General features: G+C 46.8%; 2 protein-coding genes across 2 annotated transcripts; both read left to right on the forward strand.

The window, feature by feature from the left end:
• Window positions 1–889: 889 nt before the first annotated feature.
• On the forward strand, window positions 890–6,517 carry LOC307078263 (alkaline phosphatase-like; the record flags this gene model as incomplete). The annotated part of the gene is made up of 11 exons (XM_079739997.1): window positions 890–968; window positions 1,494–1,610; window positions 2,684–2,799; window positions 3,345–3,519; window positions 3,870–4,042; window positions 4,197–4,322; window positions 4,563–4,632; window positions 4,854–4,992; window positions 5,362–5,552; window positions 5,655–5,771; window positions 6,243–6,517. 11 exons carry the CDS (start codon window positions 890–892, stop codon window positions 6,515–6,517), a joined length of 1,578 nt encoding a protein of 525 aa, XP_079596123.1.
• A 2,321-nt stretch (window positions 6,518–8,838) lies between these two features.
• On the forward strand, window positions 8,839–18,253 carry LOC307077833 (uncharacterized protein). The gene is made up of 10 exons (XM_079739307.1): window positions 8,839–9,056; window positions 9,663–9,815; window positions 9,936–10,041; window positions 10,272–10,392; window positions 10,666–12,986; window positions 13,074–13,323; window positions 14,087–14,255; window positions 14,789–14,951; window positions 15,757–15,889; window positions 16,612–18,253. Exons 1-10 carry the CDS (start codon window positions 8,992–8,994, stop codon window positions 16,776–16,778), a joined length of 3,648 nt encoding a protein of 1,215 aa, XP_079595433.1. The 5' UTR covers window positions 8,839–8,991; the 3' UTR covers window positions 16,779–18,253.
• Window positions 18,254–24,434: the final 6,181 nt, after the last annotated feature.

Here is a 24,434-nt window from a genome sequence, read left to right on the forward strand (position 1 = left end):
ATCTACAAACTTTTACCTACAAACTTCACCATGAACCGGATTCAACATCACTACCCCCCGAGTCCTTGTCTGGAGGGGCCCAATAAAAGTCACCTAGTTGGAGGGTAAGATGGACCTTGCAACAATATTATTTTGTTTTCCTTGATAATGAGAAATGGTCTGACAAACTGTATGTCAATGTAGCTCTAACAAGCCAATAGCAAAGTTATTACAAAGTTTATCGTTTCTTAAATGTGTTGCTCTTTAAAAATATATTGAAAGAGTATGAAGCACATCAATGGGTTTTTTGGTTAGTTCCTCTTCAAGGTTAGTTAAGGTTATACAACTAGGTAGTCAACTGCTTCCTTACGTACTTAGCATCTCTTTTAGGCACACAGCCCTTTTAAATGTAGGACAGGATGAAAATAATGAAAGTATTTGTTCTTTTAGTCGAAGTAGTCGGACCAATGCATGGCCATGATAAACCATAAGTCTCGGCCAAACGAGAATCGAAGCCCCTACGAAAGCATATCTAGTCTTCAGCCTCTCTGCACACTAATATTGAATCAGGCAGCATTTTCTTTTTGAATGAGAAAGTTTTCAAAAGTGCTCAACCACATCTCTCCATCTAAACGTTGTTGACCCCTCAATGCAGAATGTAAACATTGATACATATATAGAATAACACGATTTATGTTTTGGTATACATAGAGGATATCTGTCTATGATTCTGTTCATTTGCTCTATTACAACATTTGACAATGAATCTTGGCCGGGATTTATCTAAGGATGAGGGAGGAAGCCTTCCAATTTGAACTTCGAACCCAGGCTGTGGTTATAAAATGGCCACAAGCATTGCTCCTGCATCATTATGTTAGGCACACTTTTATTATAACGTATAGACAGCACAATGGCAGGCCTACACAACTTTATTCAGTATGGATTACTTTTGTTTCTGTCTGTGCACTGGACTTGGGCCATTATTCCAGGTAAGGTTGACTAGCCCAAAATCAAGAAGCCCGTTAATGTGTGTCTTATTGACAGGTATGTTTTTTTAAAATGTTATTTCAAAATGTAAGGCCATTTAAAATATTCACATACTTAGGTTCAATAGTATGATTCAAAATATTTTGATTAATGGAATACAAATTGTACATTATGATGATGGGTTAGTTGCTACGGTAAACATTTGTTTAGTTATGTACATTATGATCACAGAAGCACTCCACTAACCACTAACTACATGCATAAAACTTAAATACAAAAAAATAACACAAATACGAAAGGTTACATAGAACAATGAATGCTAAAGATTTGCTCGAATTATTGAATTCTAGGTTAGTATCAATATCAGACTGACCCATAAGCAAAATATTCAGTTTACTTCAAATACAAACTGAGAAGAACGTAGGAGAAACAAAACAACAGAGCCCACTGATGTCTGCCTATCTGTCGTCCATTCACCAACCGGTGGATCAAAAGGTGATAAACTGTTAACCGCACACTCTACCCAGAGCAAGAGCTTCACCCGTGGTACTGGGACAAGATGGGCCGGGATGCTATAGACGTGTCCCTGAGGATGACCCCCAACGTGGGCAAGGCCAAGAACCTCATCCTCTTCCTGGGAGACGGTGAGTTGCCGGCACAGGGACGAGAGACATAGACGGATGGTGATACGGAAGAGATGAAAAAGCTAGCATTTTGAAGGAAAACATGCTGCACTGCTGTAGCTATTGTCGATAAATAGCAGCACTATGAACTGCTTTATGTGTGTGTGTGTTTGTGTGTGTCTGTCTGTCTGTCCCTGTGTGTGTGTGTGTGTGAGTGAGTGTGAGTGTGTGTGTGTGGTGTGCACATGTGTATGTGTTTGTTTGTTTTGGCAAATGAATGATGAAGTATGTTGATTGACCCTGTTTTTTTCGGACGCCAATAGCACTTTAGTATATTACTACTATATAAGATGTCAGGGTGAGAGTCATTGGTGATTCCATTATTTGGGTTATGTCCTCCCATTCTAAATTTGATATCCTCTGTTACAGGAAACACATTTACTATTTACAAGATGTATTGAAACTATTTCCCCACAGAGTTATCTCATTTGTTTACTTAAATGGAAGGCCATTTCTCTCTCACACACACACACACACAAACACACACATATACAAACACTCACACGTACACACGCGCACACCCATACCTATGATCTCTCCTCAGCCGTGCACGTCGGGTCACAGCCAGAGCAGCGATCACGTGCACTCTCACAAGACACAAGCCAAACAGCCTTGCACCTTACACTCTCTCTGTGACGGTGACAGTGAGAACTCACTGTTCTCCCATGAAGACTCATTCACCAATAAATGCGAATAAAGATTTATTTTGAATGATAACATAAGAGAGAATATTATGCATGATAAGTCTTTGGCGTGAGTCCCGTCACGGATCCAAGAGGACGTGTGGACTCGGCATATCCTGCCAGGATTAGCAGGGGCGGAGCCTTCCCCTGGACCGGTAGACCGGGGCAGACCTGGTGGTGGTGGTGGTGGTGGAAGGGGGTGCTTCGAACAAAATACCTATGCAGCAAAGCACTTATGTTAGACTACTCTTTATAAAGCAGGTGTCGGCAGGTGATTGGTGGCAAACTGGCGCGTGTGAGTTGAGTCCTCCTGGTAGAACTTGCGCTAAAGCTTACATCTCCTCTTCGCAGGAATGGGCGTACCCACGGTGACCGCTGCCAGGATACTCAAAGGCCAGTTGGCAGGGTTCAACGGGGAGGAGACCAGCCTGGCCATGGATACCTTCCCGTACCTGGCCTTGTCCAAGGTACCGAGCCCGTTGACAACAGCCTAAGTGCTCTACCATATGCGCATTGTGTAACACGTGGTCATCCTGTACAATGAAGAACGTTCAAAGTAAAGTCAAAGAAGCTATATATACTTCAAATAGAACTACTTAATGTCACCACCCAAATGGGAATTCACTTTTTCCCCTAACCAAATATGGAGTCAAATATTAATATTTATTTTAACATTTAGTAGACGCTTTTATCCAAAGCAACCTACAAAGGTTCATACACATTCACACACAGACGGCGGAGTCAACCACGCAAGGCGACAGCCAGCTCGTCGGGAGCAGTTAGGTCGACGTGTCTTGCTCAGAGACACCTCAACACTCTAGCTAGGCTAGGAGAAGCCGGGGACCGAACTAGCAACCTTCCGGTTACCAGTCGTCCCGCTCTATCTTCTTAGCTGAGCCGAGCCAAATGCTTCAATGGAGTCCCAAGTGTTAAATCTGGTATCATCAAAAGGCAGATATGGTTGAAACTGCTTCCAAACATCCCGATGACTCCGAACGATGTCTCTGTGCAGACGTACAACGTGAACCAGCAGATGCCGGACAGTGCGGGCACGGCCACGGCGTACCTGTGCGGTGTGAAGGCCAACTACGGCACGCTGGGCGTCTCCGCTATGACCGAGCGAGGGAAGTGTAGCGGCGGAGCTGACAACGATGTGGTGTCTGTGCTCCACAGAGCCAAGATGGCAGGTACCGGACTCAGGGGGATTCAGTAGCTAGTCCACCTGTCCACTGTCTGTCCTGTCTGTCCACCTGTCTATCTTTTTATGTGTCTGTTTGGTTGTCAATCCATCTGTCTATTCGTCCATCAATCATCCGTCCGTCATTTATCGATCCATCTATCGACCAATTCATCCATGCATCCATCCATCCTTCAATGTAATGGATCGAGCCAATCGTTCCGTCTGACTGTCCAATCTGTCCATCTCTCTGTGTATCTATGTATATCTCTGTCTATCAGTTATTTAGAACCACAACAACGTCAGCTTGTCTGGTAACAATGTTTATCCTGAGTGGACGCGCCTGCCGTGTGTTCGCAGGGAAGTCGGTGGGCATCGTCACCACCACCCGCGTGCAGCACGCGTCCCCTGGGGCGAACTACGCCCACACACCCGACCGCGGCTGGTACAGCGACATCGAGCTCCCCGCCGACGCCGTTAGAAACGGCTGCCGCGACATCGCCTGGCAACTGATCAAGAACACAGAAATAAATGTAAGAGGAAGACTGATATAAAAGGCGATTATCAGAACTGACACATATTAGAAAGTGATTTGTAAGCAGGTGCACACTTTGAGGCACAAACATAGTTGAAAGTATATATATACGTATTTGTGTACTATTTGCCATCTGGTGTTCCATTACCAAGGTCATTCTCGGAGGAGGGCGTCAGTACATGTTCAGCAACTCCACAGCCGACCCAGAGTATCCAACATACTTTGGAGAACGTAGTGATGGGAAGAATCTCGTCCAGGAGTGGCTTCAAGGAAAGGAGGTAACTCCTCTTTTGCTCAATGATAAGGCTCTAAACTGACTAATTTTTATGAAGTGCTGTGTTTGATCAATTAAATTACAATAATAACAATACTAGGCCTAATAATAACAACAGTTATTGACTATTAGCAAAAATAAAGTACACAATAAGGTCCAATATTTGGTTTGCTTTAAAGTTATAAACGTATCTACAGCCAGTCAAAGTCTCTTTTTTAATCCTAATCTCATTGTTTTTGTGCAGAATGCCAAATATGTGGTGAACAAGGAGCTATTGGATGCAGTCGATGCTACAAAAACAGACTTTCTAATGGGTGGGAGAATTTTTCCTCATAGAATCGCCATTAATTTAAAAAGATTGCTGAGACATAAAATAATAGAATGTTAGTGTTTTCCCGTTGCGATAACATTGACAACCATCTTGTCATTGTTCGGATTGTATGGCTGTACAGATAATGTCACAGATTTGATACGGACTCATATGCTTTATTGTTCTAATAGACATATAATCAATATCATTTTCTGGTTAACTTAGGTCTGTTTGAGCCCAAAGACTGCCAGTATGAGCATGAACGTAATACGACCACTGACCCCTCGCTCACGCAAATGATGGAGAAAGCCATCAATATCCTCAAGAGGAACCCAAAAGGTTTCTACCTGTTTGTGGAAGATAAGTATTAAAAGATTCTTGCAACAGTTAAAATAGTAGTAAAGATCTAATTTAATGTTTAACAATCCCAAACTCCTCTTGGCGAAATACAGGCTGAGTATACTGAGTAAAAAGTATAAATATATTGATATTTTCATTCTCAGAATTGTGTGTCTCGATCGTTCCACTCTTAGATGAGATATATTAGGAGTACGGTACCTGTGGTAACTTGCTTATGCAAAAAGTTCTCCAATAGGCATAGGTTGTAAGCTTTGATTGTTCTCTGCCTCACTACATGCAAGTCGCCTCGGATACAAGCTTCTGCTAAATCCTCCAGAACCATTATCGCTCATGGTATATCATAAAGTAGTTTTCTCTCCTCTGTGTTTCCAAGGGGGAGAATCGACCACGGTCACCATTCCGGTAAGGCCAAGCGAGCCCTAACCGAGGCGGTGGAGTTTGACCGGGCCATCGAAAGGGCTGCCCAGATGACCAGCGAGAAGGACACCCTCACCGTGGTCACGGCCGATCACTCCCATGTCTTCGCATTCGGGGGACATTCTCACAGGGGGAACTCTGTTTTCGGTAGGACGATCGATACGAATCGAATCATTTTGTGTCCAGAATGTTGACTGAATGATTGGAGTATCGTTTGAGTGAAAGCTGCCGTTCTCTAAATGATTGAAGGTCTGTCCCGCGAGTTGGCTACCGACAAAAAGCGCTTCACCACCGCTGTCTACGGGAACGGACCGGGCTACCAGATTAAGAACGGCTCCCGGCCAGATGTCAACGAGACCGTTGCAGGTAAGTGTCTCGTTTCAGAAACGCTACGATGTGGAACAGTGGCACCATCTTGTGGTTCAACAGACGTGTCGTTCCGTTTGCCATTCATGCCTCATCAACTTTATATAGATAGTAGGCCTATTGTAATGTATTATTTATTCAGTCTTTTATATTATTAAACAACGCTTAAACGACGCTTTTGGACACTTATACTGGATTTTGGATACATATAATTTAAGTTTGTCCTTAGTTTAGCAAATATTTTAGTTTACCTCAGCATTACTTTAGCACTACTTTTTCTTTTTATTGTATTGCATTATATCTTGTATCTCTTCTTTAACTGCTGCTGTGCGGCTACACAAGATTTTCCTGGCGATTAAAAAGCGTCATCTTATTTTACCTTATATACGTAAAAGAGAAATCCCACCCATTTGCGCAATTTAGTTTTTTTGCCCAGTTTATAAAATGCACCCTTGTCCTCCTCCTCCCCAGCTGAACTAGATTACCGCCAGCAGGCCCCCGTCCCGAAAACCTCAGAGACGCACGGCATCGAGGACGTGCCCATCTTCGCCAAGGGCCCCATGGCGCACCTCTTCCACGGGGTGCAGGAGCAGAGTTACATAGCCCACGTCCTGGCCTACGCCGCCTGCCTGCCGCCCTACGAGAAGTGTGGCCTGGAGGACAACCACTCTCTGTGCCTCCACCCCAGCTCCGTGGTGGTCCTTATGAGCCTCATTCTAGCCCTCGTCTCCTCCCGCTTGGGCTAGCTAGACGCGCGCATGCGCGGTCTGTAGTTGGTCCGTTTTGTGAATAAATTATTATAAATATTTTTAATTCTGTAATTGTCCAGCGGCGCTATGTTGAACACTGTAGGGATCTGCACACCGTCTTTGTTCGATGAGTCGGGGGTTATTCACCGCTATGCTTTTCTTTGTTTTATATTTTTGCTTTAAACTTTGTCGTAACATAATGACGTGTTTACTAGATCCCTAGAATAAAAATGTAACTTAAAAATGAGAGAGAGAGAGGTGATGATGATTACCAATCCTAAGGCGTTTAGCTTCAGTAATACTTGCATATTATCAACCATATTGGGCATCAATATATGAACTCTTAAATGTGTTGAATAAAGGAGATGCAATGATTGTGATATTTTATTTAACTGCAAGCATGCTTGTACCTACATGACGATGCGACTCCTCCAATAAAACACAGATTTGACTGACAGAAAGCATCTAACTTTTTAAAACGCGTCAAAACCCATGTGTCAGTTTGGTCTGAATTGTCTCAAGCAGTAGACCAACATCGAACTGCGGCCCATAAAGCTCGGAAGTCCGCACCTTCCGGGAGACCCCCATGGGACCTCTGGGCTAGGAAAATTAGATTGGGTTTCAATGGAGAGAAAGTAATTATTTTCTGGTCCCAGTCTTTATGTGCCCTGGATTACACATATGTTGTTTGTGGATTAAAATTGTAATTTTTCATGCAAATAAAACAAAATAATTTTGCGAGGAAGTTTGATAATGTTTTGTGTGAGGCCGCTCGCTGCTCTCGACGCGAATGATATACGTCACCACCACTCTATACAGACATGGCGATCTCTCTGCTCCACTTTACCGCTTTTTTCCAAGGGGAGGATAACAGCGTCGAAAGAGGTAAAAACCATTATATGTCGGGGCATGTGTAGATTTTCAGTTATGCCGATGGAGAGATTGTCGCTCTTGTCCACGCCAGTCGCAGGGAGCATGACGTCACATACGAGACGCGTAGTCTTTCTCATTGGGTTTTCTCTACAGCCTTTAACTGAACAATTGCACAATAAACGGTCAAACTCTTTGTGAAAAATTATTATTTGGACCCACACAAAACATATGTCTAATCCAAGGCATTGAATGACTGGGATCAGAGAATAATACATTTCTTTCCACTGACATTTGGAGTCAAGAGGTCCCGTGAGAGGTCTACCGGAAAGGGCGTATTTACGAGCGCTATAGAGTGGCGAAGACACGCCCTTTCCGGTAGAGCCCATGGGACCTATGAGATCGAAAAATATGAATGGGTTTCAATGGAGAGAAAGTAATTATCTACAGGTCCCAGTCTTCATATGCCCCGGATTACGCAGTGCGCGTGGTGACGTATATCATTCGCGTCACAAAGCGGCCTCACTCGCTTCCCGAAGAAGTTTGATAATGTTAGGTTTTGTACAAAACCTAACATTATCAAACTTCTTCGGGAAATCTTTTAGTTTTCTTTGCATTAAAAAAATATCATTTAAATCTACAAACATGTGTAATCCAGGTCATATAAAGACTGGGACCAGGAAATAATTACTTTCTCTCCATTGAAACGCATTCATATTTTTCGATCTCATAGGTCCAATGGGCTTTACCAGACCGGATTTAAATTATAATTTTTCATGCAAAGAAAACTACAAAATTTCGCAAAGAAGTTTGATAATGTCAATTTTTTTTGTGAGGGCCGCTTTGTGAACTACAGCTCTGTGCTGCTCTCGACGCGAATGAATACAATATACACTTGGAACTCCGGTACAGACATGGCGATCTCTCTGCTCCACTTCACCGCGGGGGAGGATAAAAAGCATCGAAAGAGGTGAAAACCATTATAAATCGGGGCATGTGGAGAGTTTCATTTATGCCGATGGGGAGATTGTCGGTCTTGTCCATGTCCAGGCAAGTTGCAGGGAGCGTGACGTCACATACGAGACGTGAAGTCTTTCTTATATTTTCTCTCTACAGCCTTTAACCGAAAAATTGCACAATAAACGTTCAAACTCTTGACATGAAAAATTATCATTTAAATCCACAAACAACATATGTGTAATCCGGGGCATATAAAGACTGGGACCAGAAGATAATTACTTTCTCCCCTTTGAAACCCATTCAAATTTTTCGATCTCATAGGTCCCATGGGCTCTACCGGAACGGGCGGGACTTCCGCCCGATTGACCAATGGGGAGCCCGGAAGGACGGGGCCGACGGCTTGGAGGGAATTTTAACCACGGGGCGAGCTCTACCAACAACAAAAGATCATGGGATTAATAATAAACATTGAATAGCTCGTTCGATGGACGTATACCATCGTTTCCTTCAATTATCCACGAGAAACCCGTCCGTTTAACGTTATTCCGTATTAATCGTGCATCAAGTTAGCTTTCTTCCCAGTCTATGGGTAAAGATAATGTTGCGATCTGAGACTACGTAGAGGGCGTGTGACGATAACAATGGACCCAAATAAGAAGAGACTGGGACGCCAACTGTGTAAAGCCGTGAAGGATGAGGACCCAAGGTGAAGTATTATGATGCCTTATTGTTTGTCCCCCGACATGTACTCTCTGTACTCACTCTGTGCTTTTATTGTGAGGTTAAATTAAACATCCTTATAACACGGTCTCCACCAAGCCTGAAACGAAGATCTTTTTACCTGACTTTAAACGGTGAATGAATGGCGAGCCATTCATTCACATGTTATAAGGAGGTTCCTTATAACATGTCATGCCATTCAACGGTTTTAATCATTGGAATAGTTTCCTCACTCCTGCACGAAGGGCCCTCCATATGAACATGTAAGCCTTATCTGACTCTTTAATGGTGATCATCTCACAATATTGTTCCTCTAAGGAAAGCTTTCGATCAAAATGCGTTTTTGGTTTTATGAAACAAAAGTGTTGTGACAAAACGCAGATCACCTTTTAGATACTAAATCGTTTCAGAAACGATTTAGTAAAACCGTGCACATATTCACTAAGAAGTAGGAGTTTGAAATGGGACAATCCGGATACAGCAGACACTATTGCAGAACCGACCAACCTCTTTAAATTTGTACCGGCTGCTGCGCGGCGTTGCGCCGAAGGGGTTAACACGCCCCTCTCTGTTCCCTCTGTTTGTCCGGCAGGTCGGTGCAGGCGCTGCTCTCGCAGGGCGCCAGGGCTGACGCGGTGGCCGCCGGGGGCGCGGCGGCGGTGCACCTGGCCGTGGGGAAGGAAACGGAGAAGAGCATCCGCTGCCTGAAGCTGCTTCTCCAGCACGGGGTGGACCCCAACGTCAGGTAGGCACGGTTTTTCGTTGGGTTTCGTTGTTAACTCGCAGTGTTTGTGGTTGATTTGAATGAGACTTCGTGTGGGTGTGGGTGGTGACAGTGATGGTCTGTGTTGTGTTGTGGCTCCAGGTCTTCAGAGGGTCTTACACCCCTCCATGTGGCTGCGCTGTGGGGGTGTTACCAAAACGTCAAGCTGCTGTTGGCCAATGGAGGAAACCCCAATGTCACCGACCAGGTCAGAAAGGGTTTTTTTAGCTGCATGTGAAATACTTCCAATGCGACCAGTCTCGTATTTGTTGCTCTGCATTGGGAAGATGTTTGGTATCATGCTGTACGTTCTTGATCACAGCCTCAGCGGCCGTGTCATTTCTGTGGGCGGAACCAACCTTACCACCGCCTTAATGAATCAACTCGCACAGGTATTGATTTGCTGCTTACATCTGTTGTATCTCCCACCGGGGGCAGGATGGAAACACTCCGGGGCAGTTTGCAGAGCAACAAGACAACCGGAAGTGTGCCCAACTCCTCCAGAGCTACCAGACCCAGTCAGCCGACGGCGAAGAAGACCAGCCCTGCTTCCAATACTGTAAGGAGTTGGATCATGAGCTGGATCTTAAATGAGTTATTTAGCATTAGATGTTTGGACTCGTTTATGTTAAATTACAAAATGAATTGTACTTGGTTTTGATGGTCATTTCATTTGGTTTCAGGGGTCGTTTCTCATCAGAGAAATGAGCAGTCTGATGTTTTTTTCAATGGGAAAAACTAAAAGTCTAAAATTGTTAGGAAAGCCCCTAGAAGGAACGCTGTTGTTCTAGAATTATTGAATCTTATCCATTCTTCATCTCTGTCTCCCCAGCTCTATACTCGGACCAGACGGACGCGTCGAGCTACCCCGACTCGGAGGCCAGCCTCAGCTCGCGCTCCTCCATGATCAGCGACTTTGGCGACGACCCGCTGAGCAGCACCAGACACTCTGCCCTGTTCGACCACCGGGTACCAACCCAACCCACTCCCTGGTGGAGGCAGGGGCCCTCCGACGGGCAGGGGGACTCCAACCCCACCGGGGGCAGGGGTCCGGGCAGAGACTGGAACCAAAACAAAGAGTGTGCGTGCGGCGACGGACCCTCGTTTCTTTCCTGCACCCGCATGTCCACGGTGGGCTGTGTCTCCGCCAGGCCGGTTCCCAAAGAGGACGTTTTTTTTTCGGGGGACGTCACGTGGGCGCCAAACCCCTTGGAGGGCTCGTCGTTCCTGTCGAGCACTCGCATGTCTATGGCGGGACCCCTTCCTCCCTATAATAATGTTGAGGCTCCGTTCCAATGGGGGGGTTCACACCCTCCAGGGCTTGAGGGCAGAATTTCGGCCATAAACGGAGACGCTCCGACGGTCGCTGTCGCCGGCCCCTCCAGGCGAGCGAGCCGCAAGAGCGTCAGCTTCCGCGAGGGGGCCGAATATTTCCCTGTTTTCAGGCCGGACTCCCCTGAGCCTGCGGTGGACACGGTGCCCTTTGACTCCTCCCAGGACACCGACTTTTTGAGCTCTGAGCGCCTGTTGACCGTCTTGCACCGGCAGGGCATCGACGTGACCTCGCCTGACCACGTGCACGTGTTTGACTGGGACTGCACTGAAAACACAGAGGGGGACATGGAGAAAACAGTGATGAGTAACCTACATTCGGCAGGGGGCGAGGAGACAGACGACGAGGATGAGGAGGAGGAGGAGAGGGAGGAGGTGGAGGTCGGACGTCAGACCCAGGCGGCGGCACAGCGCCCCGGTGGCGTCGCAGGCGGCGGCGGCGGCGGCAGCAGCAGTGGGAGTCACTACAGCAGCTGTGACAGCGACCATTACACGACCGCCCACTACACCACGGCCCACGGAGGCCTCGGACCATCCGGCCGTTCCGCTTCCTCTGAGGAGGAAGCGAGGGAGGGAGCGCCGAAACAGGAGGCGGAGTCAAAGCCGGACAGATCAGAGGAAGTACCAGCCCAGGTGGGCAAACCCAGCCGGTCCGACCCACCGCCTGCCGCTGCCTCTGAACCCGAACCCCCTCGGGACGTTTCAGACCAGGCGCTCAATGCCCCAAATGAGGGTGCCGGCGATATTGGCGATGAAGGTACTGCCCGAGCCCGCCGCAGTCCCGTCGCCCAAGCGGCCGGGGCCCCCCCGGGGGACCCCGACACCCCCTTCACCCCGAGCCCGTTCGTGACGGGCCGGACCCGGTCCAGGCTGCGCCGTACCCTGGAGAGCCTCTCCTCGGACGTGTCCCTCTTCGAGGCGACGCTGCCCACGCCGGTCAGAACCGGCCGCAAGGCGCCCCGGCCACAGGGCGATGGCGACGCGCTCCGCCACGCCCGGCCGAGGGGCGACAGCAGCAGGGATCTCTCGGGGAGCTTCTTGACCTCTGACCCCCGGGCGTCGCGGTCCAGCTCGGGGACGAGCGACAGCCAGGCGGACACCTTCCTCCTCCCCCGGGCCGCGGCTGACCCGTCCCAGAGTTGTCCCGACACCCTCATTCTGGAGAGGCAACCGGGCGCGCCGGGCCTCCACTGGGAGGACGGCCTCGAGTCCTACGCGCCGAAGGTGGTGTGTCACGATGTCGGAGAAGAGGAGGAGGAGGAGGAGCCGCTGGCCGACGACCGGACGAGCGCCGGCGCGGCGGATCGGCGGCGGGAAGTCCCGGGGAGCGGAGGGAGGCCCTGGATCACGGAGGGCAGCGACTCCGAGGGCGACCCCAGCGCCCACCCCTCTCCGTCAGGCTCGTCGTCCGCCAGCTCTTGCTACTTCTCCCCGAGGGGGCCCCGGGAGGGCTCCTCCGACACCCCTGTCACCCCGGGCACCACGGGCTGCACCCCCAGGTTCAGCATGAGCCGGCTGTCCCTGGGCCTCCGTCGGTCTCAGGGCCACCTGGCCCCCGACCACCACCCCCAGGGCTACACCCCCGGGGGGCGGCCCGCGGCCCCGCCCCCGGAGGAGCCCGTGGAGTACCTCTACACGGACACGGAGCAGGGCCACGAGCTGATCGAGACGCACATCCCCCCCGGGGCCAACGCCTCCCTGTCTAGCAGCAGCCTGAGCGGTAGCGGCGGCGGGGAGCCCGGGCCTGAGGAGACGCTGGTGTACGACTGGAGGTCCCTGAGGGCCGACGTGTTGGGGGCCAAGGGGGGCAAGGAGAACCAGGCGCCGCGGAGGAGGAGGGGGGAGGAGAAGGAGGCGGAGGAGGCGGCGGCGCAGCTGCAGAAGAAGAAAGAGGAGGAGGAGGCGGCGAAGGAGGAGGAGAGGAAGAAGAAGAGAGAGGAGGAGGCGAAGGGTGGCAGAGCGTTGCCGGACACCCTGGGGATAACGGACAAGGAGCTGAGGCGCCGCCTGGTGGCGCTGGGGGAGAGCCCGGGGCCCATCAGCACGCGGACCCGGCCCGTGTACATGAAGAGGCTCAGTCGCCTCGCCCTGGAATCGAACTCGCGGGCGAAGCCGCCGCCGCAGCAGCAGCTCGAGCAGCCGGACCGCGCACACACAGGTAAAGAAGAGGTTTTCAATCGACACGGATCAAGCTAAGATAGGAGGTCTGGCAGGTGATTTGCAAATAGAGTACTAAAGTGGCACGTCCCGTTTCCATAGCAACCGACTTTCGGTTCTGCTCAAACCAAACGAGCAAGGGCCGCACGAACGTTTTATAGAAAATGAACGATTTTTTTTGGCGAATTGATTCGCGAGTTTGCTTTACCAATGATGTAAGTAATATTGAGAATAGATTGTCTTCATAAAAAAAAAAAAAAAAAAACTAAAGTAACGTCGGCTAACTCTTCCTTTGAATACCCCGGGGGAATACATGAAATCCTCGACATGTTTCGATTGGTAGTGATTTTCACCTCTTGAAATTGATTTCTTTTCACAACACATGGCAGCAATGGAGAACGCCGTCGCTCGTTCGGTTGTTTAGAACTTGAAATCCGGTTGTCAGGACAACGTGACGTTTTCACTTTAGTACTCTATAGTATAATACCTATAGTACAATAGGTTACATTTCAAAATGATCAAATAGTCAAATAACGTAAATAAATAAAAACAAGGCTAAGTAAGTAAAGGCTATGAGACCAGTCACACATTGCATTCTTTCGTTTTCTTGGAATATACTGGAATATAACTGTTTGTCAACGTCTATGAAAGTGTTACGGCCATTGAGTCTGTCGTGCATGAAGGCTATACCAATACAATATAATTCCTATACATTAAACTGAGTAACACCCCTGCTCTGTGGCTCCGTCGTGGCCCTGGCTCAGACTCACGCTACAGTGTGGAGCTAGGCAGAGCCCTGAGGACCTTTGACCTCCCCGACTGCCACGCGGCCGAGATGGACCTCTGCCAGCAGTTCGACCAACCCGACCAGAACAAGAAGTGGAGGGAGGGGGTCATCAAGTCCAGCTTCAACTACCTACTGCTGGACCCCCGGTCAGACACCCGCTGTCCCTCAGGGCCTCCACAGCGCCCCCATAGGGCACTACTCTGTTCAGTCATCGTGTTAAACCCGCCCCATATTAGATCAACGGATTTGATTGGCCGGACACCCGGCTGTTTTTAAAAGCAACAGTGGTGACCCGATTTATGTATTTAATATGACTAAAATAGTTTATTGAGAGTCATCTCATACAAATACAAAGAGTATGCGGTATATTATAAAAAATGAACAATGGAGTCGTAAGGGAGTTCGACTCCTAAAATCCATTTGGGTTGGAACTTCAATTTCAACGTCTACTCCTAGGCATACTTAAGCTACTTCTATTTTTAACTAATTTCATATTTCTATCGTAAGCTGCTGAATTAAGATTATAACTCGCAACAGTTGAGGTAACCAAGGTTAGATCGATGACTCTAAAACCCTCAAACCGGAAGCGTCCAGCTCTCCCTCAATGTGTGAAACGATGGAGCGTGTCACCCCCGGCATCCTCTTAATGAATGTGTGTGTTCCGGGGGCGTCCTTCCAGGGTGACGAAGAACCTGCCGTTCCGCAGCCGCGGCATGTCGCCCCAGGAGTGCTTCCACACCTTCGTGCACGCTGTGTTCTACGTGGGGAAGGGCAAGCGCTCGCGGCCCTACAGCCACCTGTACGAAGCCCTGGAGTACTTCAAGGGGGACAAGACCTCCAAGGTACCGCCCGTCCGCACCATGGAAATCCAATACAGCATTCGTTTACTCCCTATGTGAACTGAAAAACGCATAGCAGATAATTACGAGCAGTTGAACAAGGGGTGGGAATACATAAGCTTTGACTTCCTCTCACTCCTTTCTCGGACACAGACACTACATTTATTTTATAAATATTGTTTATGACACTTTATAATTATTGTTGTTTTGTGTTATGTGTATTTTTTTATGATGTGTCATACTTGCTTTTCTTATTTATTAACTTATTTTTGTTCGAAATAAAGACGAAATGAATGAATAAATATGTTTTACTCCATATATGCAATGTTAGTGCAGTAGAGGTAAAGTGACAGACCAATTTCCCGTTGCAATGGTGTCAATATTTACATTTACATTTAAATTTAGGGCATTTAGCAAAGGCTTTTATCCAAAGCGACTTACAATAAGTACATTTGCCAGAAGAAAGAGAAGCGATATATCGCTGTGGGTACAGTAAGGATGCTCATAGAAACAAGTGCCAAGCACTTACAATCACTAGGTTAACCCATTCCCCGTATACAACAAAGATAGCTGATAAGATGTCCATTGCATTGGTGTCACTGGCTGTCAACGTTTCTGTGAATACTTAAATTCAACGAGAAATCAAAGTAAGCTAGTTAGAGGTTTAATAATGTGTTTTTCCCAATTGGTCTAAAATACTAAATAATAGTTTAATAAAAACAGTGTACAAAGGGATCGTTGCAATGCATACTAATAACAATGTCACATTCCTCTTGTGTCAAACCTCGTCCCGGTCCCTCCCCTTCAGAAACTGTGCTCCAAGGTGCAGCACATCCTGGAGGTGTGGCGCGAGGGCCAGGGTGTCGTCTCCCTGCACTGCTTCCAGAACGTCATCCCCGTGGAGGCCTTCACCCGCGAGGCCTGCATGGTGGACGCAATCGGTCGGTGTGCGCGCGTGCAACGAGGCGCTTTACGACGTTTGATTCATCCAATTAAGGGGTGGTATTGTACCCCCAGGTGTGAGTGTGATTAGCAAGCCGAAAATTGGCCCTTTCCTGTGTTTTTGGTGACACCACAAGTGGGCGTGTCCAACTAGATGTAGTGTGGTGGATGGATCAGTCGACCGGCGTACCCAGCGGACTCCAGCAAACGGTCCCGATCCAGCCAGCATGTATCGAGGACGGTGGACACGCCCACTTGTGATGTCACTAAGGCACAGGGTAGAGCGGTTTTGCAAACGGCTTGTAATGGCTAAGCGCACCTGGTGGTATAATATCACCCCGTTAGGAAGGCGCTTTCCAGTCGAATCCCCTTCATGTGGAGGGAGAGCCGCCGATGGCACCGAGAAGAGCGGTTGTTGTCAGCCCTTTTGTTCCGTGCTGGGCCTTGGGGATGGAACCCAGTACCTTTTTAGTCCGGGGAACACACCCTAGCCACACCCCTACCGCCCACATTACGTTATATTGCACGCTAGCTACGCCAACCCAAGCAAAGGAGCTTCTAAAGCAGCGGCGACATAAAGGCAAAAATATAAAGCGTTATTAGAGTGTGCCATGTGTTATTTTAGCCGTTTCTGTGCCAACTATGAATGCCTTGACATTGTTGTACCTGTGAGGCGCTATAGCTAACTAGCTAACCAAAGTCTCCTCCTATGACCTTGCAGGGCTGAAGATGCTGACAAATAGGAAGCGAGGGGACTACTACGGCGTGGTCTCGACTTGGCAGGCCAGGAAGAGGCGGGAGCTCGGTGTGCACCTGCTCTACCGGGCCATGCAGATCTTCCTGGCAGAGGGAGAGAGGCAGCTGCGGCCTGCAGACATCAGACAGTAGCACCCCCTACTGGATGGAGGGTGAATTACGAACACTTTCTGATTCAGGTTAAAGGCGACATCTCATACCACCAGGTGTGAGTGGGATTAGCCTTACACACCTGGTGGTATAATATGTCTTCTTTTAAAAAGAAAACAGTTTTGTCACACAGGGAAATGTAAGTATTTTATGTAAGGCAAGCTGTCCACTGAGTTCTTGTTTCCTTCATGTTTGATTTATCGTTGTGGTTGAACTTTTTGACGCTGCGGTCCTTTTAGCAAGGCCACACTTTTCATGAAATGTATTTAGCAACACTAACAGCACCCCTACTGCTTCTTTCACTCCTGCTACTACCCCAATACCAAAACATATCAAGTTCTCCTTATCAAGGCCTTTGCATGCCAACCGACTGAAGACTTTGGTCAAGAAAGGAGCGTTTAAATCTCCTTGGACTCAAAGATCTTTCAAAATGACTAATTTGCAAATGCTGGAACGGCCAGTCATGACATGAAACAAACTGAATAAGACGGATCAAGCAATGCTCGGGTCGTACCATAAGACCGCACCGCTAACGGCCGGTTCAACTGGATCCGTTGTTGTCATAGACATACAGGGTGGCCACATGCTACTTTGTAATACTCTGATGCCTAATGTCTCGGAAAATGACTTTCCAAATAGAGTGTGACTGTGCGAGGGTCTGGCTTGCTGAAAAACCGGAAGCCATTTGTTTTTTATCGCCTTGTAGCAGGACTTAGCAGGGGAAACCAAAAGTGTCTGCATGATTGTAGCCGTGGTTGGTTGGATATTGAATGGCATTGTGATTCAGTATCTGACAGTGCTGGATGCATTGGTCCCTTCTAATAGATTTAGATGGGGAACATGCAGAGGCTAAATTGATGTTGATGTGAGTATACATACTTCATACCGTTTCAAAACCCGCAGCTAAGCACTCAAGGTCATTTTGTAATTTTGTTAGTTTTGGCTAAGGTCGTTGACCTTAGTGTGTCCAGTAAAAACAATGAATCAATGTTTTTTATTACACAGCTATGACGTCTTTTATATTTCAGGCTTTTTTCTTAATTTCGTGATCTGAATGATTTTGTTGCATCATTTGTAGAAATGCTTTATTGACAATGCATTGTTTGGATGGATGCCGTGATTGTTTGAGTTACTAATACTAACAATGTTTCATGTATCCCCTTTTAACCTCTTGACCTCAGGTTTGTGAATTATGGAGTACCACTACTGGAATCGATCGTCTGTGCTTTTTGCCCATGAGGTTGATCAATGTTGTATGTATTAGGATAATATTTTGACATGGTTATTGATTTGCATGGTCGATTTTGTATGGTCATTTGAATTATTTGTTTTATTGTTTGGTAAAAAATATGTTCAGCTCTGGTTCATTTCCTCTTGAATGAACAGCTTTAAATTGGATTGATGTGCAGCTATGAAAATCTGAAAAAAATCAAGCCCAAACAGTGTATGATTTCTCATATCCCGTCCTTTGTGTCCCTCTAGTGGACATAATAAATGTTGAACCTTACCCAGCGGCTCGCGTTTGCATTTCATTCGTCTTGACGAGCCCATCGATAGAGACCAGTTCACTATCGTGTACTCGGGAGAAACGCGTTGCACTTTTGTATTAAAGGTAATGATATAACGGTTTAAAGAAAAACACAATATTGATAAATCCATTTTATAATCATGAGAGATTAGCTGTCATCAACGTGTAAGTCATCATTTGCACTTAGGGGTACATGTTTTTCTACTCTGCTCCTCAGGCTCAGTTGACCTTACAGTGCCTTAATTCAATGCAACACGAAAGACTATTATTTATCTGGAAAAATCTCTTAAGATAGAATTGTGTCTGTTTATATAATGGTAAAGTGTAAACGTTGAGAAGTATTCAAAAATAACTCTTGAATTGCACTACAGATAAGCACAAATCACTATACACCATTGCGTTTAGTGGAGTGTGATTTATATATAAGACTAAATGAGTGTAACCAGCTCAGTTTAATATTAACCCTGTATTGGCTGACCCCTTCTCTTTATGAAGATAATTGGGCTCTGCAGTTTTATTATCACCAACTGTACAGTGAATTATTAACTACATGCAAATCAGTGCTTGCCTAATGCCTAATTTTCACTTCCTGCTTATAGATGTTCAGTTTCATTTTTCATGTGTGTACTTTGCAGGTGGCTAAAACCTGCCTTTACAAATGGGACTAAATATAAGTATTCAGCGTTCATATCCATTACCATCAGGGGGAAGAGAAGACCCATTGCCACATTGTCTAACTAATACATCATAATGATCAGGGTTATGCTACTATCATCCGCTTTTCACAAAGTAATTCATCCACATCCAAGTGTCCTATGCACTTATCGGGCTCACCTATAGAAACCCGTTTGATTAAAATTTAAGGAAAACAAATTGTCTATTAATTAGCAAATTAATAGGAAAGTTTTAACACCCCCAATGCTTCTAGGTTCCATCAACAATAAAAAAAACGCAATTAAATCAGGAGTGATTGCTAAAACAATGTGGTAAAGTTCACGGTGAACTAGGCTACCGGTTTCACAGTTAGACAGATGTGATGGGGAATGTAATTGCAGTTTCTTATTGATGGGCTGGGCCGCTCTGCCGCCATACACAGACAAAAGCTATTAGGCTAATTGTTGCAGACACTATGCTGTGTAAGTGATACCAATTGCATAGCTCACAGGCATCCTGAAAAGAGACATTCAGTCCCATTATTCATCACCTCACGATTTTAATCGATGGTTTGGCTTTTGAATGTGCACCGAATAAGTGAACCAACGACAATGAGAACACACATAATCATCAGTTGTCAGATTATTTTTATTTTTGAAATTGCAGAACGGGTTGAAATGCAGGGGTGATGGTGTGATGAGTTAAAATAAACATTGCTAAGAATTGGAAGTAATCAAAGAATGATTGAACAAATATACTTACCAGCTTGATGGTCCATTTACAATCATATCTTTTTGAAAAAGCTATGTTTAGCTTTTTCAATGATCACTAATGTAATATAGAAACCCTGGCTTCTGATTGTCAGAGAAAAAGTACTTCTTTACACACTTTAATATACCTACATATATAACAGAATAAAAAAGTCTGCACTATCATAAAACACACGCAAAAAAATAAAATAAATATACCCCTGCCAATATCCCAGCTAGTAGGATCAAGATGCGTTCTGAATGGTCTTTTCGCCAGGGGGATGGTGGTGGATTTCCTTTTTTTTAATATGCAAATAAATAACATCATCAGCATACGGTGACACTATTCACAGCGACGGGCAGTCCGAGGAGGTCGGGGACACAGTTGCATTCATCGTTCAGTGAGCTTTTCTTCATAGCCAAACCCACCGACAGCAATGAATGTTGATTGTGACCTTTGTTGTGGTTTGGAGGCTGGACCTAGCCTTTCTTTTTATTGTTCTTTAACGTCTTAGCGGAGCACGGGTCGAAAGGGAGGACGCGGTGTGTGTTTCCGTGTGCAAAGCCGGTCAGCAGCCATGTTGGTTTTCCTGCTCCGCGAGGCTGTTTGTGCGAGTGGCCAGTGAATAGGCATTTTTAGCACACATTCTCCTTTTGCAGCATGGAGGGACAAGGGCTGGCCACAGGGTACAATCAACGGTCGATGGTTTTGTGCCAATTTAGTCCCAAACTCACCGACAGCGTTGAATGTTTACTGGGGCGAGCACAGACTTGACGGCGAGCCGCGCTGACAGATGTCTGCTCGGAGACGCATCGGCCAGGCGACTCACTCCGGTCTCACGCACCATTTGAGGGGTCTCTCGCGCTCTCTCTCTTCCTCACTTCATCTCTCTCGCTCTCCCTCGCTTTATATCTCTCTCTCTCTCCCTTGCTTTGTCTTTCCACCCCTCTTTCCCCCCCTCTCCCTCTCTCTCTCTCTCTCTCTCTCCCTCTCTCTCTGATACAGCACTGTCTTTTTTAATTCCTGTATTTGTACAGCATTATTCAAACATATACAGAACAAGTTACCACCTATACCATAAAACATCAGGTAGCATCAGATGTGTTGGAACAAGCAGAAGAATGTCCCTTCCTCCTGCACCTGGTATTCACCACGCTGCACCTGCGAAGGCAAAAGGAAGATGGAGTTCAGATAACAGAAACATGGATGTGTAGATACCTCAGTATGGATGAGGCGAATGAATAATACAAATTTGAGCAAGGCTCGCATTAATTGTGCTAACCACCGCATTGTCGCCGATGCGGGCTGAAATAGCACACGCTGGCCACCGACTACAATTGAACAATTGATTCGACAATGATGACGAAGCCACCCAGTGATTTCTCGTCCGATAAAGGGCGCCAGTCTAATTACTTTAGCTCGCCTTACGGCAAACACCCCCGAAGCCATTACACCACAAGACAACCAACAATAGCCCGACCTGGGACACAAAAACCTCAGGTTCCGTGTATCTCAGAGCAGCAGCAGCAGTTGGAGGGAAAAGTCATCCTGAAACCGCTGACTCATAGCGTCAACGTTTGTTTTTTTGTTTGTTCCGGTACACGGGGTGGCGGTGGCGGTGGTGGTGGTGGTCACACCGACCCAGCGCTAGTCAGCGAACGGCACACGCCGCGTTCAGACTAGAGCAGAAACTCCTAACCCGCCCCACCCCGGGTTCACAGTATGTGCGGTTTCACAAAACGGTGGCAGTTGAAATGACTAAAGGCCTTGTCGAAGACGCTTTACGCAAACTCAGCATGTTTGTGTTCCCGGTTCACTCGGCCAAATCGTTACTCAACAACTGTTACTCACCGTTCAAATGAACAGCCGACATTTAAGTCATGAGAGAGCAGAAGACAAGGGAAACAAGAATTAAACTGGCAATGTGATTTAAAAATAAATCGGGCCACTTTTTTTTTTTTTTTACTATTGAGTCCTATTTAGTTCGCTTTTAACTAAAGCTAATTCCAGGGATTTCAGATGCATATACAGGTAGGGGTAGGAGCATCTTGCTCAAGGATGCCTCCAGGTTAAGCTGTGTGGAGACTGGGAATCAAACCCAGTACCCTGAACGACGAATGGTCCCCTTATTAACATCGACAGCACAAGAAACCTTTTCAGAACCCAGGTACTCAGCGAACACACCAAACCGAGCTCCCCCCCCGAAAAGAGCAGAATAGCCGAGAATGCTGTGTTATTCAGAGCTCAGCGTATAATGCGGACCGGGATTTTGAGACCGCTCTTTGTGAGGCTACTTGAAATCATCGGCGTGTGTCGGTGTAATTGATTGGGCTCTAGAGCAGGAGGTAATAGCTTCCTGCCTCACTTAGGGATGCCGTTTGTGTGCGGGGCAACGTAACCCCGTTGCCATGGTAGCAGGCGATGCCCGAATCGTTGGAACAGCCTTTAAGAAAAATATCTGAAGTTATCTGTTGAAAGCTTCGGAGGCAAAAAAGGAATGTGGATCTTAAAAATAATTTAACCTGTGACCCTTTTGACTGATTCAAGCAGTGACGTCTTGTGGCCTGAAGTTACTATTACATTTATTACATTGATTAAAATCCAATTAATTCGGTAATTGGTTTATACGTGACATGTCTGTTTCAATTAAGTCAGTCACCTTTTTTTGACGTATCTCTGTTATTAGTACCTCGCATTACTTATACAAATCTACCCAATCTCACATAAAAAGGTCAGAGAGTTAGAGTGTCAAAGTTACACTTGAGTAGATTTAATTCTATTTTGCTTTTGTGCACTCAACTCAAAAACCAAAAGCAACCAAGAAATGACTCAAACTAAATAAATATATGAAAAGCACAGTTGTTGCTGGAAGGCACCACCCTTAGCAGGGCCCTCGCCATGGTAACGTGATTTGAGTGACAGCATTGGAACGGACAGAACGGGAGCGAGGCAGAGCGCGGCTCTCTAAAAGGTCTTCTGTGGCCCGCAGGATGAGCCTGACAGTGGGGCGAGAGACATCACATGAGGGGGATGGAGCGAGAGAGCGAGATAGGGTCACGAGAGAGAGAGAGAGAGAGAGAGAGAGAGAGAGAGAGAGAGACACACACACACACACAGAACGCTAGGTTAATAACAGCGAGATAACCACGAGAAAGAGAGAAAAATAGAACAAAGAAAAAGAGTAAGAAGGTGTAAGAACGCAAGACAACGAAAAAAAGAACTAGTAAGAAAGAGAGAACCACAGGGAGGAGGAGCAAGGCCGAGAGACAGACCGAGAAAACGAAAGACGGAGAGGGCGAGCGAGAGAGATATAAAGAGAGGGAGAACAGAGAAGGAGAGGGCGAGAGGCCCCCCGAGCTGACAATGTGGCCCTAATCTGAATGACAGGGGCCTACAGCACAGCTGCAGGGACGATGGGGAGTGATTAGAGGGGGAGGAAGAGGAGCCGGGGCGGAGGAAGAAGAGGTGGGAAGGAAGAGGAGAAGAGGAAGGACTGTTGGGGGGTGGGGGGGGCTGTCCTTTCCTTCAAACATGCTCGCCTTAATGGCATGGACAGCTGTGACATTTAGCCACTGAATCATTTGAAGATAAGGAAATGGGAGGGGGGTAGTGCAGGGTCTTTCTGGATTGTTGAAGTTTCAAATGGTATCGTTCGAAGGGAACTTTAATGAAATATGTAGTATGACAATGATATGGTACTGCATTATCAGCGACGCCATGAGTATATATATTCAATCAATTGAGGAGCCGTTAAACTAGGGGATGGAGGGGGGTCACACTGTTGGATCCAGATTGAAATAGAACTATCATGCTTTGGTTCATGGGTGGAAGACAAGCACGGAGTTCCCTCTGCCAGTCCCTCGGATAACACGCTTGATGCTGAACACACCTTCCATTGAGTTAAAACACTGGCACTATGTCCTCAGGCAGCGCCGAGCTATCCTAGGCTATCCAATTTTCTATTTGGCACCTACTGTACGGCTACCGTGACAGGAATGCACTCTCTCAACTGCATTATCTCCCTTTACCTTCCAACGTCTGTGTGTGTGCGTGTGCGCGCCTGTGTGTGTGTGTGTGTGTGTGTGTGTGTGTGTGTGTGCTCTGCCTGCAGGTTCAGTCTAGTCCAGTCCAACTCCTGCCTGCCTGTCTGCTGATATCATAGCCAGACATGATTGGTTTAGGGGGCCTACTTAATGCTCACCTGCTCCCAGCTCTGAGTGTGTGTGTGTGTGTGTGTGTGTGAGAGAGAGAGAGAGAGAGAGAGAGAGAGAATGTGTGTGTGTGTGTGTGAGAGAGAGAGAGAGAGAGAATGTGTGTGTGTGTGAGAGAGTGATAGAGAGAGAGAGAGAGAGAGAGAGAGAGATAGAGAGAGAATGTGTGTGTGTGTGTGTGTGTGTGTGTGTGTGTGTGTGTGTGTGTGTGTGTGTGGTGGATGCTTATGTTTCTGCAAAGCTGAAAGGATGTCCTCCTATGACTCATGCCCTGAGAGTATATGTGCGCGCATACACACACACACACACACACACACACGCTTGCGCCACATTGCTATGATATTTGTAGAGACGAATGCTATTTGAATGATAGGCCTGACTCAATAGGCAATTGTGAAAAAAAACAACGCACAGGGGAAGTTAAATCAACAATAAATGTCACATCACATTTAAATTGATATGACACATCCTTTACATCTAGTTTTAAGAGGTAAT

The sequence above is a fragment of the Pollachius pollachius genome, assembly GCF_949987615.1.
Source record: "Pollachius pollachius genome assembly, chromosome: 7".
Lineage (NCBI taxonomy): Eukaryota > Metazoa > Chordata > Actinopteri > Gadiformes > Gadidae > Pollachius > Pollachius pollachius.

What these genes read in the sequence shown, in the direction of transcription:
- LOC307077833 (XM_079739307.1), top strand. Translation starts at nt 8,992, where the DNA reads ATGGACCCAAATAAGAAGAGACTGGGACGCCAACTGTGTAAAGCCGTG. An exon ending in GTGAAGGATGAGGACCCAAG is followed by an intron (nt 9,057 to 9,662) that starts GTGAAGTATTAT and finishes TTTGTCCGGCAG; the next exon opens with GTCGGTGCAGGCGCTGCTCT. An exon ending in CCAGCCCTGCTTCCAATACT is followed by an intron (nt 10,393 to 10,665) that starts GTAAGGAGTTGG and finishes CTGTCTCCCCAG; the next exon opens with CTCTATACTCGGACCAGACG.